The sequence below is a fragment of the Ovis aries genome, chromosome 12 (assembly GCF_016772045.2).
Source record: "Ovis aries strain OAR_USU_Benz2616 breed Rambouillet chromosome 12, ARS-UI_Ramb_v3.0, whole genome shotgun sequence".
In the NCBI taxonomy this organism is placed as follows: Eukaryota; Metazoa; Chordata; class Mammalia; order Artiodactyla; family Bovidae; genus Ovis; species Ovis aries.
This window is the reverse complement of record NC_056065.1, coordinates 64,258,425-64,278,160: the sequence shown is the minus strand read 5'-3', so window position 1 is coordinate 64,278,160 and position 19,736 is coordinate 64,258,425. Positions and strand designations below refer to the sequence as shown.

The following is a 19,736-nucleotide window of genomic DNA, read 5'->3' as shown; positions in this document are numbered from 1 at the left end:
AACCACAAGCTCTTCAAAGAACTCTGAAATCTGAGAAACAAGCAGTGCCTGCTGCCCCCCGTTCATAAGCCAGATCCGAGACTGCGTCTCTGGATAGGACGCAGCAGGCACTCCTGGGTCTGGTCTTTGGGGCATGCTGACAGGACATTGGCTAGTGTTTACATGGAGCAAGCCTGCCTTGAAGTCCCCAGGACATTTCATCCAATGAGAAGAGGGTGCCGCTGACCCTAGAAAGCCAGAAGGCTTCTGACCTGCTCTCTGAACCCCAGGTGGCTAAGATCCACGCCTGCCAGGCCTTCCCTCATCTGCCCCTACTCCCACCACTCTCCCTACACTGCAGTTCAGTTCAGTCTCTCAGTCGTGTCCGACTTTTGCGACCCCATGGACCGCAGCACGCCAGGCCTCCCTGTCCCTCACCAACTTCCGGAGTTTACTCAAAAACTCATGTCTATTGAGTCGGTGATGCCATCTAACCATCTCATCCTCTGTCGTCCCCTTCTCCTCCTGCCTTCAATCTTTCCCAGCATCAGGGTCTTTTCATATGAGTCAGCTCTTCACACCAGGTGGCCAAAGTATTGGAGTTTCAGCTTCAACATCAGTCCTCCCTACACTCCCCGCCCTCTTTGCTCCACTGCCCCAGTTTCACCCAGGTCCTTATCTTTTTCCTCAGTTCATGACCACTTCAGCCTCCTTCCCTAGTCCGGCTCCTTCCCCTGGCATCCACCCCTCAGCTGTCAGTCATCTCTCTAAAATGTAAATCTGACCCAGCCACTCTGCCGAAAGCCCTTCAGTGATGACAACCCAGTGCTCAGGACCAAGAAAATTCCACAGCTCAGCACAGACCCTGGCTCCAGCCCTGCTCTCTGGGGTCCTTTCCCATCACTGCCCGCCCAGGCACCCCTCCCTCTTCCCCAGGGTGAGCCTCACAAGGGGCTCTCCTCTCTGGCCCCCACACTTTCTCCCACACTGTGTTCTCCGGCTGGACTGCCTGCTTCCAGTGCCCCCCATATCCTCACCTAACTCCTAACCATCCATCAACTCACCACAAAAGGACCCTTCTTCCGTGCAGCCTTCCAGGAGTGCCCACACCCACCTGATATACACACCACCCTTCTCGGCTCCCCTAACACCCAATGCAGATGTCTCACACAGCACTGGTCACACTGACCACAAGACATGGTAGTTAGCTTACGTTTCTGTCTCCCCTACTACCTGAAATCTCTTGAAGAATAAGGGGTGTGTCTTGTATCACTTTGAATTCCCAAGGTTTAACGTGGTGTCTGGCATAAAGTAGGCTGTTGGTGAATCAATGGATCCTATGAAAGGGGAGGTTAGCAGACTCCAATGTAGATGACAGAATCGCACAGCGGCAACAGCAGCGAGGGAGTTCACAGTGGGTGTTTCACTAGCAAACAACCCAGAAACTGCCCAGACTCCAGATTCCAGATCAACTCTGTGGGGACAGCCACGCTCATCAGCAGCCCACACACGAGCCTGCTGAGTGTCTCTCATGAAACAAAGCTACTCCCTATCTTCCCCCATTTCACCAGTATTTGCCTTGCTCTGTTCACAGACATCTTTTTTTTTTTTTCTTTCCTGTAAAAAGTCTATTTGGGGAGAAATTTAAACATTTTACTTATTTTAGCCTATTACTGCATATTTTAGAGCAAAATGTGTAGAGGTCAGTCACTACAGGATTCTGATTACGTAGAAAGGGGATACATACAAGGATATGCATTCCGTGGACAAAGGAAACCAAAATAAGTGGGATGGGGCAGCGGAAAATCCAAGCTAAGAGCTAAAGGGGAAAGGCAGGGTACTGACTTTATTGCTCTTCTTTCCGTGTTAAATTTAAAACCCCAGGAATTTTTTCTTTAAAATTTGACAGAAATAAGAATGAAATATGTTTATAATATTAATTTAACAGCACATATACTATGGGGCTTCCCAGGTGGCGCAGTGGTCGAGAATCTGCCTGCCAATACAGCAGACGGAGGAGACGCAGGTTCATCCCTGGGTCAGGAAGATCCTCTGGAGGAGGAAATGGCAACCCACTCCAGTATTCTTACCAGGATAATCCTATGCACAGAGGAGCCTGGCGGGCTATGGTCCAAGGGGTCACAAAGAGTCGGACACAACTGAGCCCACACGTATACTGTAAGCACAAGGAGTTAATGGGCCTCATGATTACAGTGTTATGTATTTGCTGGGGACAGACATGTATCTTGAACTTGACTGAGTGTCCCCAGAATTGCTGAACTGAAATGGATATTCTTGGCTTACGTGCTAAATATTCCTTACACAGACCCCAGAAGATTCTGAAAGCAGTGAAAGGACTCAAGGTAACAACAAGAGCTCAGGCAACTGAAATTTACCATATCTTCCTGATGGGTGGAGGCCACATGCCATAATATTGGATTATTTTAGAAACATGTTCCCATGGTCAAAATGAAAAATACCAGTTGGTTCTTTTACAGATGGTTGCTAAATTTTGGAATTTACTTTCTAAAGCTTAAATTAAACATTCTGATATACCAGAATAAGACAACCCAAGGGCCTGTTTTCCTAGATGAAAACAAGGATGACAAACTATAAACTGAGGGCCTCTCTAAGGCTTATCTCCTAAAAATTCTAAAACCCTGCTCCTGAGCCCTCCAACCACACAGACCACACGGGATGGTAACATTCGCCAACACTTTCTAACTTATGTATCGCCTTTGTTTCCTCAACACTCAAAACAATTGGACCTCTGGGCTTTTTAAGGCAAGTTAATTCACTGCCATGATTTTTTCTGTTGTTGTTGTTAAAATGAATAATCACTACCTTTGTTTGGGCCCTGCCTTTGTTATAGAAAGGATGTAAGACAGCTGTAATCATAGCTAATTAGTTTTTCTCACTCCCATGTACCCTTCTTCTTTATAAGCTAACATCTTCATGCTAATTTGGTTTAGAGTCAGGAGCAACCATACCTTCACATTTATCAAGATAATATCTGCCTCCCCAGAAGGCATGAAGCTTGATCCATTCATTCAACAAATACTGAGTTTCTGTCAACTAGATGGCCACAGTCCCCACTTCACAGGGCTTAGAGTCTAATGGGAAATAAACAAACAGCTACAGCAGGCGGAGGTGAATACATGACAGAGAGAGAAAGAATGCTTCTGGAACAGGCAGAAGGGGTACCTCCTCCAGGCCAGGGAGGTCAGAGAAGCTTCCCAGAAGTGAAGGGAGCTGAAAATTCAAAGAACTGTACGCCATTTAAAGGCACTATGGACAGCAGGGCCTCGGAAACACCAGGCAGACTCAGTCCCAACAGTCGACTCAAGTTCTGGTGAGCGTCTCCACCCAGACTGACCCGTGCTTACCTTCCCACTGCACTCACACGCCCCACGAGGAACCAGAACAGAGTTCTACTTCCTCTTATTTCTAAAGGCATTCTGTTTCCTCCTGTCCCATTTCATTATCTTTACCATCCTCCCAGCTATCAAATATTTCAATTCAACCCAACAAGGGCCTCTGTGGGAGACAGTGTGATAAACATGGGACGAAGTGCAGGGAGGCACTGGGGCCCCACACACGGGCTACAGAAGCCCAGAACCGAGAAAAGCCATGTGACTGTCTGCTGACCATTCCACTCCCCACAGACCTTGCAGAGGTGACCGCACTCTTCCAATCCTGCCCGTCAAACAAATCTCCGCACTCTGAGATAACCTTGGGTTTGACAGATTTCTATGGACCCTGAGCCTGTCTGTCATAGTCTGAAGACAGCAAAATAGGCTCTGGACACTGAAGCCCTTCCCCTAACAGTGGGTTCCCTTTCCTCTGTCCATTTGAATAGTCCTCCTAAAATGGGACGTTTCCTGCTTCCAGAGAATACTGATATTTTCCTAAGTCGTTTCTACATCTCATTGTCAGTGTACGACCACGACGCTGAGACCAAAGTAGAATAACAACTTTTCACCATTTGCTCTTCCAAAAATTACTGGAAATTCTTCTACAAGCTTAATCGAACAGTTGGATACATTATTTTTAATGTCTCTTCCAGCCCTGAGATTTTATGATTCTCTGACATAATCAGAACCATTTTTCTTTGAGGGTTATAGCTGGGTAAAATTATCCCAGACTAAGATGTTATTGTAAAGAGAAAATTGAGTCAGTATTTCAATAATATTTGGTTTTTCAAAGTTGCCCAGCATAACTTCACTGTCAGTGAGCGAAGTTGCAGCTGCATGTACGCTAAATCCAGCCTGGGCCATAGCTGACTGTGTGTACTTACAACTGAAGACAGAGCGTGTTACTTCAAAAGATCAACTGAACACAAAATTTCACAAACAAAACAAAGAATGTCCTCAATGTTTTGGACTGTATGCTACTTCACATCTAAGGATGTGTAATTTTTTTGTTATTCTTCCCAAATTGGATCTTAATTCTGTTTTGTGATCAGAGTACTAGAAACTACAAAAATCATACTCAGTCACTTTGCTGTTGTACAGATGCTAAGTCGTCTCTGACTCTTTTGGGACTCCATGGGCTGTAGCCTCTTTAGGGACCCTGTGGACTGTAGCCTGCCAGGCTCTACATGGGATTTCCCAGCCAAGAATATTGGAGTGGGCTGCCATTTCCTTCTCCAGGGGATCTTCCTGGACTAGGGATCAAGCCTGCGTCTCCTACATTGACAGGCAGATTCCTGGGAAGCCCACTCAGTCACTTAGTCTTTCCTAATTAGCCTTACAGACCTGTAATGAGCGTCGTACCCACCCTCAGGTGCTACATCAGCTCGCACGTCTTTGGTGCCCCACACTTTACACATTCAAGATGAAGAGCTTATCAACAAGAAACACATCTTCACAACAAGTATCTCAATTTGCAGCTCAAGTTATCACTCAAAGCATAAAGAAAAGAAAGCCGTATGTCTGGAGTCTTGCACCAGGTACTACGTAGGGGGAAAGTATATGATAAGCATCCTTGTTCTCCTAAGTCAATGCCTTCTTCCACTACTATGGAAGCAGCCTTCAGGTCCCAGGCAGCCCCCATTAGCAAGGAACTAAACATTTGGGTTCAAATCCAGCCTCTACCACTTCCTAGCTGTGTGACCCCGGCAAGCGATTTAACTTCTCGGGACTTTAGTTTCCTCATGTGGAAAGAGATAATCACAACTCCACCTTTCCTCATGAACCATTGTCATATTTTGACATAAGCTCACCTCATCTCCATCTCTGGTTCACTATAAACCCAGGTGCTTCGACATGAGGAATACGGTCGATAACATCGCAGTGACTTTGTATGGGGACAAATGCTTACTAGGATTATTATGGTGATCATTGCATAAATGTGTGCAAATGTCAAATCATCATGTAGCATATGGGACCACTAACAACGGAGTGCACATCAGCTATAGGTCAATAATAAGTCAATAAAGAAAACTGGTTGCTCTGAAGAATTCTGAAAGGGTGACTGGAAAAACAAGTATAGAGAAGCCACGCACAGGCCTAAAGAGAAAAGCTTTGTAATTGCTATGGCTCAATTGGTTGAGTCACATTTAATTAAGCCTGGAATTTCCAAGGACAAAAACAGTGCTTCCCAACAGGACACCGAAGACAAGAAAACAAGGGGGATTGGGGTGGGAGGGTTCCTAGGACTGGTTCCTGAGCACCAGGGGTGATCACAGCAAATCATACTTTGTTGAAATGGGAGGAGGGAACAAATTCCTCCATCAACTAGAAGCAATCTTTTCACATATTTCCCTCTTGGTATTTTAGCTCTACTGCTAAATCCAGGATGAACCAACTCTGAACTATGCATAAATGTGAGGACTCTGGGAGAGGGCAGAGAGAAGAGGAGTCCCGTGAGCACAATGGTCAGTGAGAATTACCAAATAACTGAGGACATCTAAATGAACCGTACCTCGTTGTGTTTGGGACCTACAGAGTTAACCTGTCCATTTTCCCGTGACTTACTCATTCACGGCTATTGTGTTTGGCCAAAAACTAAATCTGTCATCCAAGCAACATCAGTTTCATTATAAAGAGAGGAACAACCTGGCATCAGAAAATGTAATGACCCTTTTGAAGGCAGCTGCTTCAGAAGCTTGTGAATCATTTTGAAATACTTGGGCCAAACCACATCAATACAGCATTTAAATAAAATGCAATACACGCAACCAACCACCAAAAATAAAGTGATGACTTGTCAGAACTCTAGTTCTGTTTTTCCTATCAGGTCTGCTGGTGATGCACCTAATTAATTCCAAAATCATATTCCGAGTAAGGTACCTGCTTAATAAGTGAAGACCTCAGGCTTTCAAAGGAAAAGCTCCTACCTTTCTAGGCCATATCTGCAGATGCACCTAACAACTGACTGCCCTAGAGGGTGGTACTTCAACCCCAAATACGCAGCCTGACTTGAAGCAGCTGGGGAAGCCCAAAGCAATGAATGCCTGTGTCAGCAACCCAGGAGACCCACGGAAGAGGAAATCATTGCTGTTGGCCATCCTGCCTTAAACTCCAGGAATTACAAGTCACATGCTGCCTCTGGTCTTAAAGCCCTGGGCAGTTTTGTTTCCTGTCCTCTTTCGCACCTGACCTTTGACTGTTGATCAAATTTAAAAAAAAAAAAAGGATTTTCTGAAATCCAAAACCAGTAGAGATTGGATGCCAGTGCATAATCTTCACTGTTCTCAAGCCCATCAGCTGTGAGGCCTGAGTATGGCCAGAATAAGGCCCAGGGAAACCACACTCCGTCCCCTCTGTTCGGCTTACAGCTATCTTCTTTCTCAAGGCTCTCTGTCACCTCACTGTTCTCGGAGGATTCCTTCTACCTCCAGATGAAGAACTCCTTCGTTCTTCCACATGATGATGTCTGCCCAGGCTTCCCACAGCCCCTTTAGTTGGGATATGCTGAAGGATCCATTAATCAGATAATGAATTAATCAGATAATGAATCTGCTTATCCATTAAGCAGATAATGAATAACTCACATGCTCTCACCCAATGCTTTAAAATCTCAGCAGAGGGAGGTGGGGGATGTTGTTTATGGAAGCAGTGTTTCTCCAAAGCCCCATCCCTCCACGCACCGGACGCATAAAGTGGTGGACACTACATACCGTGTAAAGGATGTAACCGTGGGAAATGCGCCATCCCCCATAGGAGGCCGATTTGGAGTATCAGCGCCCCTGAGCATTCTGGGTACTTGGTCAAGGAACAGGAGTGGGAGAAGGGCTGTCAGGATCAAAAGCGGGGGAGACAAAGAGAAAAGGATGGCAGCGGGGCAAAACGGCTCTTGTCTGACTCGGTGCTATCTGCTGATCCTGTTAATCTATGTTACTTTCTGCCACTCCACCCTACTCTACTCTCCAAATACCTCAAGATGTTTCTAAGAGGTTCTGAATTATTGACAAACCTAAGGGAGACGCTTCGGCAAAGAATAAATACAAAACCAGACCGGTATGGCTAGTGCAAACACTTGCTCATTGGCAGTTTCCTTTTTAAGGCCAAAAGAGAAGAAATGGAGGGAAAAAAAAAAAAAAAAAAAAAACCTGCCTCTGCTAAATAATAATGATATTCACAGAGCAAGAGGCCCTGCAAGTCCAAGGCTCACAGTCTCCCCAGCTTTACTCACCCCGAGCCATCTCGCTCCTTTATTGGCAGCCTGTTGAATCTGGACTCTCTTGAGGGTGACATGGTAAACAGCTCCTTCCTCTACCTCTTCACCCCAGTCCTGAATCGAGCTCTGCCAGGAGACAGGACAAAGAAACAGAAAAAGTTGTTTGTTTGTCTGTTTTTTCCCTCTCCGCTAACCAATCTATCCCAGCTGCTTTGCTGCTTACAGCAGCACTCAGGGCATAAGATGGGCTGTTCAAAATAAATATTACAATCAGGGCAACATAAGACACACTGTGATAGAGGGAATACTGAGATTTTCTTGGCCCTCCAGCCCTTTGCTATGCTATCAAGAGCCCAGGACTTTTCCATTTAGTTATTTTTCCTAGGCTCCTTCACTATCTTAAATACCTTTTTAAAGTCTTTTTTTCTTTCTTAAAGAAACTGAAGTTTAGTCCTGGTTCACTTTTCCTCCTTAAATGAGAGGAAAAAGAATTCACTGGCAGAAAAAGTTTGTCTCTTTACAAGTGGCTCCGTTCTTGGAGCAAACTGCATTTTAAACTCTGCCACAAAAAAGTGTTTAAAATGCTAAGAGTGCTCGCTCCTTTGGAACGAAATGCTTCGCATGTCTTTTTTCTCCTCTTATTGTTTGGGAACCCAGAAAGTTAGCGGGAGGGAAAAAGTTTTTATTTCCGTCAAATAACCTGGCAAGTGCAGAAAAAAAGCAACACATCGGCTGCGTGCAGCGACCCCCTGGATTTCCCTAAACTTGAAGTTTGTGTTTAAAGAGCCGCTGGGACTCAGAGGCGCTCCGCGGTTCACCCAGACTCACAGACCTCTTGCCTGAAAAGTTTTTCTTTGCTGACATACATCAGCCCAGATACACCAAAGGCAACTGCTGAGAAAAATAAGTATGGTTTAAAGGGAGAAGACACGCAAAGAGGAAGGCGGAGAAAGCCGAGAGAGAAAGCTCTGAGCTCCAAAGTCTGGGATCGGATGGCTCCGTTCACTCCGAGGGAGTCCAAAACCCGCCCAGAGAAAGCGGGAGAAGATTCCCCACCAGAGCAGCGTCGGGAGAAGGCAAAGAGTTCTCGTTACCATTTTAGCTTGCCAAAGCAATTTCATTCTCAGTTTTCTCTCCGGTGTGTGGACGCGGCATGATGCACCCCGCTCCCAGGCGAACGCGATCCCCGCGCGTCTCCGCCGCGGCGCCTCCAAGCCCCGGCCCCGCGCGGCCGCCGCGCACGGAGCACAGACACGCGCCCGCCGCCGCCGGTGCGCGCGACTCGGCCACAAAGGGAGCGCGGCGAGCGAGGGCGCCGCAGACTCCTCCCCACGCCACCCCGCCGCTCCGTGATGTCAGGCTTTCCTGTTTGTGCTCGGGAGCACACTCTCCCTTTCTGAAATCCCGCGGATAAAGTTAGCACGCCGTGATTTCTCCAGCTCTGAATTCGATCGGCAGCCAGCCACCCTTGCTAGTGGATCAGGTTTTCCTGATTGGCCACCAGGTGCCCCCAAAAGATCCGGGTGTGGTATCGGGGATCTAAGTGTGTTTTTCCTTCCTTCGCTCAAAGAAATAAAGGGGGAAGCGGTGCAAAAAGGGATGGGAGGAGGGGGTCGGATAAACGTCTATTATCTGCTTGTTACCTATGGAATTTAGATTCAATAAGGGCGACCCCAGTGAGAACGGCAGTACTAGAAGCCAGCAAGCTTTTCATAAGGACACACAAAAAAAAAAAAAAAAAAAGAGAGAGAGAGAGAATTGGTCAGAGGGTATTCCAAAACCCACGCCCCAAGGATGCGCTTGTTCTGAACCAGCACACCACCAACAGGAAATGCCTCTGGACGTCTTTCTAGCCCCCCATAGTTTAAGGCTCATCAACTGTAACTGGCCACTGTGGCAGGGAAAGGGGCAAAGCAGGAGAGAGTTCTGCTGAGACTGACAGCGTGGAAATTGGGCCACCGGCGGCCCGGAGGTTCCGTGAGTCTTTGTGAGTCGTCACCATGGGTTGAGTTGTCTGTACTGTAGGGACACCGTGGGATGATAACCTCGGGGAGAGAGCCATTCGGAGGACACTGCCGGAGGGAGTTTTGTCCTAACAGAAAGTAAATCAACAGCGAAATTCCAGATGATAATATAATCAAACATTGGCACATGACAGAATTCCATGCCAATTGCAAAAAAAAAAAAAAAAAAAAAGTTTAGCGCTCATGTCTTTTATACTGTTCTCCCCTAAATGAATTTAATAGCCTTTAAATTTTTTTTAAAAGAAAGGCCTCTCACTAATTGCCATGCCGAGGCATAAGGCTGGGCTTTGGTTAATAATAAATGTATTATGAACTGAAAAGCTAGAGAATTCAGTGTACTGGTGTTCCCAGGAAAGCAAAAATAAATGACAGTGAGGGTGCATCCAGGAAAAATAAAAAGATCTTTGGACACTTCAGAACTTCTTGAAGTCACTCAGCAAAGTTCCCCACAAACCACCACAAACTATTGGACAGAAGGGATGCTCTTTTTATCAAGCTTTGATTATTTCTATTTTTACGAAAGCATGTAAACTTGACCTTTCAATGACCACCAGCATAGCGTGTCCCCAGTGTCCAGCGGAAAATGGTGTGGAAGACCTACCACCTGCCTCTTAAGCCATTCCAGGAGCACCCCTATTCAGTGATCCTGAAGAACACAAGATAAACCTGGGGACAGTTAAACAACCCATCAGATTAATTTCACAACTACTTTAACCTGATTTTTGGCTGTGAATTTGGAGATGACCCCTTAAAATTTTCTAGTTCAGGGATATTAAGAAGTTTCTTCAAACTTGCCCCTCCCAGGAAGCCTTCTTGGACAGGGCAGCTTATAACTCACAAGGGTCCAGTCAAGTTTCAGATCTCATCAGCCTCCTCTCCACCAACTCCCTGGCAGGCTACCTGATGAGTAAGAGGAAAAGAGGCTTCCAGCAGATGCAGCTTCAAATCCTGGTTTTACATTAAGAGTGAACTTGGGTGCTACTTCCCTGGGCTTTCATTTCCTCATCTGTAAAATGGGACAAGGGCTTCCCTGACGGCTCTGGTACAGAATCCGCCCGCTGATTCAGGAGACATGGGTTCGATCCCTAGGTCGGGAAGATTCCCTGGAGGAGGAAATGGCAACCCACTCCAATATGCTTACTGGGAAATCTCATGGACAGAGGAGCCTGGTGGGCTACAGTCCATGGGGTCACAAAAGAGTTGGACACGACTTAGTGACTAAACCAGAACAATAACAAAATGGAACGAACATCTACCTCATAGAGTTTGCAAGAGGATTAAGTGGAATATGTATACAACTCACCTAGGGCATGATCAAAAAAGCTCCATTCCCTTATTATTATCGCACTTCCTCCCAAACTGCATTTTCCCAGACTCACTGAACAGTTGTACATGTGCAATGTGTGGAAATCTAAAATGATGTCTTCTCACTAAATAATTTCAGAGAGATTTTCCAAGAATAACTACTTGTATTTATACCCAATAATGTACATGATTTTGTCCAAATGTTATTCCTCAAAAAAAGGCTGGTTTTCTACTAGACAGACCAACCAAGTATTGCAGTTTACAATTTTTTAATATTTATTTTAAAATATTCCACCTGCAGGCAGCTCAGCCAGTATTACCTTATTACATACTTTTGGGTTAAAATACTCCTAATCAGTATCTGGGGAGGATAAATCAGTAAGCCATTTATAACTAAGTTTGAATTTATTTACTAGATTAATCTACCTATGACCGTATATAGTCCTAAAAGAACAGGTCAAGTTTTGTTTAAAAGATACCAGCAGTTCATCTTTCATCTCCTTGGTTAAGTTTATTCCTAGGCATTTTATTCTTTTCAATGGTTTTTTAAGTAGGACTGTTTTCTTAATTTCATTTTCAGATTGTTCATCATTAATGTATAGAAATGCAACTGATTTTCATATATTAATTTTATATCCTGCGACTTTACTCGATTCATTTGTTAGTTCTGATAAGTTTCAACAAATAGTGCTGGGAAAACTGGATGTTCACACGCAAAAGAATGAAACTGAACACATCTAACATCATACACAAAAATCAACTCAAAATTAATTAAAGACTTAGGCAGAAGACCTGAAACTATAAAATTCATAGAAGACTACATAAGGTAAAAGCTTCATAACACTGGTGTTTGCATTGATTTCATGGACATGACACCAAAACCAGAAGCAACAAAATAAAAAACAGATATGTGAGGCCACATCAAACTAAAACACGTCTGCACAGCAAAGGAAACAGAGTAAAAATGCAACCTATGGTATCAGAGGAAATGTTAGCAAGCAACATCTGATAAAGAGTTATATCCATAATATATAAGGAACTCCTATAACTCAATGGCAAAAATAATAATAACTGAATTTTAAAATAGGCAAAGGACTTTAAAAAACACATTTCTCCAAAGATGTACAAATGGTCAACAGTTCTGTGAAAAGAAGCTCACCATGACTAATCATCAGGGAAATGCAAATCAAAACCAAATAAGATATCATATCACCTCACACCTCTTAGGATGGCCTTTACTTAAAAAACAAACAAACAAAAAACTACACATGTTGACCAGAATGTGGAGAAAAAGAAACCCTTGAACACTATTGGTAAGAATGTTAATTGGTACAGCCATTATAGAAAACAATCTGGAGGTTCTTCAGTAAATTAAGAATAGAACTTATGATCTAGCAATTCCATTACTGGGTATTTATCCAAAAGAATTTAAATCAAGATCTTAGAGAGACCTGAGTGCTCCCACATTCATTGCAGAACTATGTATAATACCCAAAATGTGGAAACAATGTAAATGGACATCAGTGCATCAGTGGGTAAAGATGTGATATATATAGACAACAGAATATTATCCAGCCTTGAAAAAGAAGGACATCTTGTCATATGCAACTACACAGATCTCCTTGGACTGCAAGGAGATCCAAACAGTCAATCCGAAAGGAAATCAGTCCTGAATACTCATTGGAAGGACTGATGCTAAAGCTGAAACTCCAATACTTTGGCCACCTGCTGCAAAGAGCTGACTCATTCCTGATGCTGGGAAAGATTGAAGGCAGGAGGAGAAGGGGACAACATAGGATGAGATGGCTGGATGACATCACCGACTCAGTGGACATGAGTTTGAGTAAGCTCTGGAAGTTGGTGATGGACAGGGAAGCCTGGCGTGCTGCAGTCCATGGGGTTGTAAAGAGTCAGACATGACTGAGCAACTGAACTGAACTACACAGAGGAACCTAGATGCCATTATGCTAAGTTAAGTAAGCCAGTCACAGAAGGACAAATACTGCATGATTCCATTTACATGCCGTATCTCAATTAATCAAAGTTGTAGAAGCAGACAGTAGAAGGGTGGTTGCCAGGAGCTAGGGGAGGGGGAAATAAGGAGTTGCTCTTCAGTGATGAAAAAGTGCTAGAGATCTACTGTACAGTATTATGTTTATAGTCAACAGGTACTGTACACTTGAAATTTGTTAGCTGAGGGGAGGGGAAGGAAATCAGAAAATATCTATTCTTAAAGCATTAGGATGTTGCTAGGAATAGTTTTATGTCACCATATTTGGTGATCACTGGAAGTCAGGAGCAATAGAAGATTCTTAGGATATAATAGCAAAAGGGAAGAGGTATGGAAGAACTCCAAATGAGAGAAAGAAAAAAAATTTTTTCTTGCTCAGGGCCAATAAATAGAGAACTGGTAAGAGCAAACATAAGCAGCTTGTGTGCAGATTCTTTAAGAGAATCTATCAAGAAATGGAAATACAGAATTTATATATTCCATTTATTCATTTATTTAGTCATTGGCTTCTGTGACATCATGCTTTTCTAGATTTTACTCTACATCTGTGGCTGCAAGAAAAAAGTAAAAAACATAAAAATTCACGATTTTTATATTCACTAGTATAGTTATGTATGTAGGTTGACATGGAGTAATACTTATGTGCCTAGGTAAATGATGAGACACTTGTTATATCTCAACCTAGAGCTTGACCCTCTCTTCTCATAGCCTTGTCCTCATATTTCCTTTCATGCCTATCGTGAGTGTTAAATAAACTATCCTATGTAAAGTAGCTAACAGAATAAACTATGCTAAATAAAGCACCTGAGAGAGTGCTTTGGGAACATAGGCGGCGCGGCCTTGAATAAAAATGTATCTTCTTCTCTCCTTACCCCCACACTCTTTCCCGTTAGTGCAATTCTGTGTTCATTTACTGCATTTGGTTTGAAATCTGCATGTTCTTTTGATGTCTGCTCAGGTAACAGATTTACCGTGTGACAGAAGAATCAGAGCACTGCAAGTATAATAGACATTGTACTTGGAAATAAGTAGGCAAAAACTTGTCTTAAATATGGCAACATCAGCATAAGATAGAAATGGAAAGTCCAAGGCTTTGTCCTCAAACTCACTGCTAGACTGTGATGTCTTGCACCCAGTGGAAAGTATAGAGGAAAACGGTCCAAAGACAGCAACAGTAATAACAACAACAGCTACGTGAAAAAAGCTAAGTAACTGAGGGGCCAGGACTCTCCTTCCACGCATTAGGGCTGCTGAGTGCATATTGCCTCTGCTTTCCTAAAGCCCTTACCTAAACAGATGAGCTTGAAAAACTTTCCCACTTTTGAGTGGAACTGATAATAGCCACTTGGCACCATTTTATTCACAAACTATATATACCTTTAGCATTCCGCGCATGCACACTCAGTCAGTCGTGTCCGACTCTTTTTGACCCCATAGACTGTAGCCGGCCAGGCTGCTCTGTCCATGGGATTGATTCTCCAGGCAAGAATACTGGAGTGGGTTGCCATTTCCTTCTCCAGAGGATCTTCCTGACCCAGGGATCAAACCCACAACTCCTGCCTTGGCAGGCGGATTCTTTACCACTGAGCCACCTGGGAAGCTTAGCTATCTATAGGTCCCTAAAAAAAAAAAAAAACTTTTGGTGAGGTACATAAACAAATAAATCTGTTACTTCTTCTTAACTCCTTCCCCCAACAATATCAAAGGTTTTTCCAAATGTAAACCACTTAATCCTCTCAACATCCCTATGAAATGCTTCCCCCTAATCTTCAGGCTTATAAGCTATGTTGCTCATTAACTTTCCTTCTTCAGCCTTCCACCATCAGCCAGGCGTCTTGCTATGGCTGTTTCTAGCTCTGCTAACTGGGGTTGCTCCATTCACCAACTCTTTGCTTGAACTTTCAACCCTGCTTTGCAAAAGGTAAGGAACCACTCATGCTTAGTTGAAGATGACCAGTCCTCCAAACACTCAAAGCAGTAGAGAGTTGTTACTATTTTCTGAGAGCCCAAAGTTATTTTTACTAATTATCACGGACATACTATGAGGTGGGAGTTAAAATTTTCCTATGCTCTGTTATTAGGGAGTTATTTATTTAGACAAGCAAATTACAAGTCAATTTTAGATGGACCAACTACAACCAAAGAAGAGGCTGCCTTAGGGGGTAGAAAATGGAAACAGACGAAGCATAAATAGCACTTGACAGATGGCAGGCCAAAGGCAGAAGACTCCTCTGGCCACGATGATAAACGCTTTTCAACTAATAGTTTACCAGATGGGGGTGGTTATTCTTAATTGTTGATGATGCTTTCCTGAGGAGGAAGTTGGTTACTGGAATACTGTTTGTAAGTTGGGCTAATAAGCATTATAAGCTCATCTAATTACAGATTTCTGTAAAGGACATCCAGAAATGTGTTCACATGGTTGAAAAGATCAAAACTTAGAACAATCAGCTCAGACATAATGGCAGGTCTCTGTGATACATAACAAAACATTCTACAAAATGGGAGATGGGTGACCTAATGCGAGGATGGGCTTTGACCAAGACTCTGGAAGAAGTTATTGGGCAATGAGCCAAATTATATCTTGTTTCAGAGCTAAAGGAACCTCTTTTTTCCATAATATATTGAAGTGGTACTGAAAACCCAAATAAAGCTGCTAGAACACGTAGTCAGAGACACCTAGATTTGAGTCCTGATCAATCCAGTTCTCTCAGAGGCAAGGTCTCATCTCTAAGTCTGTAAAACTCAGGGATATAAACACCTTCCTCACTGGCTCAGAGTGAGAATTTAATGAGTCTTTGGCACAGTATCTGGCACCATAGTTAATACTCAGTTAAGGTTGTCGATGGTGATAATGGTGTCAAGTCAATAAGTTGCAGAAGCTATAAGAGACTGACTACATGAAAAATCAGACCTATAGATTGAGTCACTCAAGATCTTGCAGCTTGAAGCAAAAACTTAATGATACAAAGAACCAGACTGGTTAGTCAGTGAGCAACATCAAGTCTCTATATGGAACAGAAAAATACGACACTTTGTGTCCTCTCCTACCTCAAACTATCTCCATGCAGGGATCAGAGTTATCTTTTTAAATCACCATACCATCACCTCCTATTCTTATTTTTTCTCAATTTATTTATTTTTAGTTGAAAGATGATTGCTTTACAATATTGTGTTGGTTTCTGGTATATAGCAACATGAATCAGTCATAGGTATACATATATCCCCTCCCTCGTGAACCTCTCTCCCACATCCCACCTCATCCACTCCTCTAGATGGTCACAGAGCCCCAGTTTGAGTTCCCTGAGTCATACAGCAAATTTCCACTGGCTACCTATTTTAAATCCCTCTAGTAGCTCCCCATTGCTAAGAATAAAAACCTAAATCCTTTTCATATTCCATAAAGTTTTGCCCAGGTTGGCCTCTTTCATCCACTTCACTTTCTAGACACTCTCTGGGCTCAGCAACCCCAGTCTTTCTTTCTTTCTTATTTATTTACTTGACTGTGCCAGGGCCTGGTTGCAGCACGCAGGATCCTCGGTCTTCACTGTGGCATGTGGGATCTGGTTCCCTGACCAGGAAAAAAAAACACAGGCTTCCTGCATTAAAAGCATGGAGTATTAGCCACTGGAAGTCCCCCACCTACAGTCTTCTTTACTCATGTGATTCCCTCTTTGGGGGACATTCCTCCTTCCTCTCTTCTCCCACTTGGGCTAAAGCACCCTAATATGTGCTCTCATGGCATCTCCTCCCTTTGCAATTCTATCACATTTGTAATTTTTCATCAAATTGTGTGATTATTTGATAAATATCCATTTCCCCCAAACTCTATGAAGGCAGAGGTAATGTCAGTTTTCTCATCATTGTACTCCAGCAGCTCACACGGTACCTAACACATGGTAGATGCTCAATAAATAACTATTTGACCTATTAACAGAGAAATACATAGATAAATTCATGCTATAAATTCAGCAAGCGCTTAGTAATTGTTGCTGAGTAAATAAATATATATTTAATATAAATAAATATAAGTATAAATTTTCTTGTGCTCCAAAATCACTGCAGATGGTGACTGCAGCCATGAAATTAAAAGACACCTGCTCCTTGGAAGAAAAGCTAGGACCAACCTAGACAGCATATTAAAAAGTAGAGACATTACTTTGCCAACAAAGGTCTGTCTAGTCAAAGGTATGGTTTTTCCAGTAGTCATGTATGGATGTGAGAGTTGGACTATAAAGAAAGCTGAGCGCCAAAGAATTGATGCTTTTGAACTGTGGCGTTGGGAGAAGACTCTTGAGAGTCCCTTGGACTGCAAGGAGATCAAACCAGTCCATCCTAAAGGAAATCAGTCCTGAATATTCATTGGAAGGACTGATGCTGAAGCTGAAACTCCAATACTTTGGCCACCTGATGTGAAGAACTGACTCTTGGAAAAGACTCTGATGCTGGGAAAGATTTAAGGCAAGAGAAGGGGATGACAGAGGATGAGATGGTTGGATGGCATCACTGACTTGATGGACATAAGTTTGAGCAAGCTCCGGGAGTTGGTGATGGACAGGGAAGCCTGGCATGCTACAGTCTATGGGGTCGCAAAGAGTTAGACACTACTGAACAAGTGAACTGAACTGACCATAAATAAATCTTAGATATTATCTCTACCTTAAGGTTGCTTATACTCTAGAAGCAGAAAAAGAACATAAAGGGAAAAAATAAAAAATGACTTTACAAAACCACAGATCAGCAGGTGCAGATTTAGAGAGCAGGGTACTGAGCAGTGTGTCTCTGAAAGGAAGCTGCGAAAAGGGGCCAGGTGGCGAGTGCCCTTAAAGGACTCGCAGATAACTACAGTTTTTATTAAGGCTGTGTTATCACTAGCTTTGAAGGAAAACAAACAAACAAACAAACAAAGCAAGATGTACTGGAAGGAAGAAAAGGAAGTCTTCCAGTAGGAAGAATAGAAGCTTCAGAGGATAGTAATTGCTTAGAAAACTGGCTAATGTAGTCCAGGGAAATGAAGTTTAAATAAAGAAGTTGGTTGGTGGAGATTTCTGGTTTGATTTAAGAGGAAACTGAAATGATTAAAGAGTGTGAACAAGATGTTTCTAATACTTGTCCAAAGGATGGCTTAGAGGTAAGAAAGTGGAGTGGTAGGGTCATCGGATAGGAAGCTATTACGGTCATGTACTTGCCAAGTAATCAACACCTAGCCTGAGACAAGATAAGGATTTTGAAATAGAGTCTGAATGACATTTTGGAAAAACAAATGTTGCAACTTGAGGATAGGCAGCTTGTTGCAAGGAAATGAAGAGGGGAAGAATAAAAAAAAAAAAAAATACCTGCAAGTTTTTAAGAGTGGGACACTGGGATTGTGGTAGAGACATGAAAACAAAGAGAAAATGGGAGGGGCATTTTGTTGTGGGTGAAAATATGATCAGTTCAGTTATGGAGAGAAAGAAAATAGAGATAATGAAGTGATGGGAAAGAAAGATAAAGACTAGAAATGGAGAAAGTGAGTTGCAAGTTAGTACATATACGAAGTTGTTTGAAATCACTAATGCACATAATTCTCCCTCACGTGAAGACATTGTCTAAACAATCTCAAAATGCATCGACAACTGAAGATAACCAAACAAAAGTAACCAGAAGACAAGAGAGAGAAGGAAGGGGAACCGGGAGAGCTTGGGTTTTATGGAAACTAATGCTGAAAGGAAAGCCTACTGCCACTAAAAATTCTTAAACACACTAAAATCAATCTTGGAATAAAGTCAGTGAACTTTAGAATACTTCAAATGACTAAAGATTTACTTTCTGTCATCATCACAAGATGCTGCACACTTTTGAAAAGAATTTTTCCCTGTTTAAAGACATACAAAAGGTTTTTTTTTAATTTAATTATCACTAGTTATGCTAGTCTGTGACACGTTTCAATAAAATGTAACCAAAGTTAATTGAAAGTCCTAGTGTGGTCAGTTACATAACACCAGAATTGCTGAATAGCTTAAATGTGGTGTTTTCCCAGAAATATTTGTCTTTTGGATGAAACCAAGAATGGAAAGTTTCTGCCTTAAAGGAGAACTTTGGAGAAGGTGGAAAGAAAAGAAAAACATATATGATGGAAATCTAACTTTCATCATAATTAACCCAAATGCTGCAAGTATGGTAACTACTCACGCAGAAAGATACAAAGAAAAGTAAATCTCACTGTTTTAGAGAGTCACTTGTGAGCCACATATCAATTAGATGTCTTTTTAAAAACCAGAAAATATCTCAAATACTGCCTTTGCCAGGAACAAATTTTAGACAGATCTTTGGTTCTTGTTATTTTCCTGTTAAACTGGCAGAATCAACTGGTACTAACTCATACTTATCCTATTTTGTCTAGACATGAAGCGAGGTCTATAGAATGAAAATGTATTTAGTTCAGGGCAGGAGGATGGGAGGAGTCATAACCTTTGGATGATTCAACTTCTAGATAGAATAGCGGATGCTCTAGAAAGCTGCCTATCCTGGTTTTTCTTCCCTTTCCATCCAGAGATAATGGGTACGTGTGTGTGTGTGTGTGTGTGTGTGTGTGTGTGTGTGTGTTGTGTGTTTGTGAGTTGTGGAAAGGGGGAGTTTTGGATGCATGCAGTGGGAGGTAGGGTATTGGGAGAGGTGTATGTGTGTGTCTGAACTGAGTGTGTATGTGTTACAGGATGAGAGAATTGATAGAGTAGATTGGCCTTCGTCTTGAACCTTAATCATAAAAATCTCATGATTTCTCTCCAGAATAATGTAAATTCAACAGAAAGGCA

The 19,736-nt window shown here is 42.8% G+C and overlaps 1 protein-coding gene across 5 annotated transcripts in view; it reads right to left on the bottom strand.

The window, feature by feature from the left end:
- Positions 1-8,892, bottom strand: part of RGL1 (ral guanine nucleotide dissociation stimulator like 1) — a 135,235-nt gene extending 126,343 nt beyond the window's left edge. For 4 of the 5 annotated variants that reach the window (XM_042229195.1, XM_012187710.3, XM_042229196.1 and 1 more), the window contains exons 1-2: positions 8,697-8,892; positions 7,618-7,728 (exon numbers count right to left, since the gene is read on the bottom strand). In XM_042229195.1, the coding sequence (XP_042085129.1) occupies positions 7,618-7,728; positions 8,697-8,723 (138 nt within the window). In that variant the 5' untranslated portion in view covers positions 8,724-8,892. The remainder of the gene's footprint in view (positions 1-7,617; positions 7,729-8,696) is intronic. The other variant, XM_012187713.4, reaches the window with a different exon arrangement.
- Positions 8,893-19,736: the final 10,844 nt, after the last annotated feature.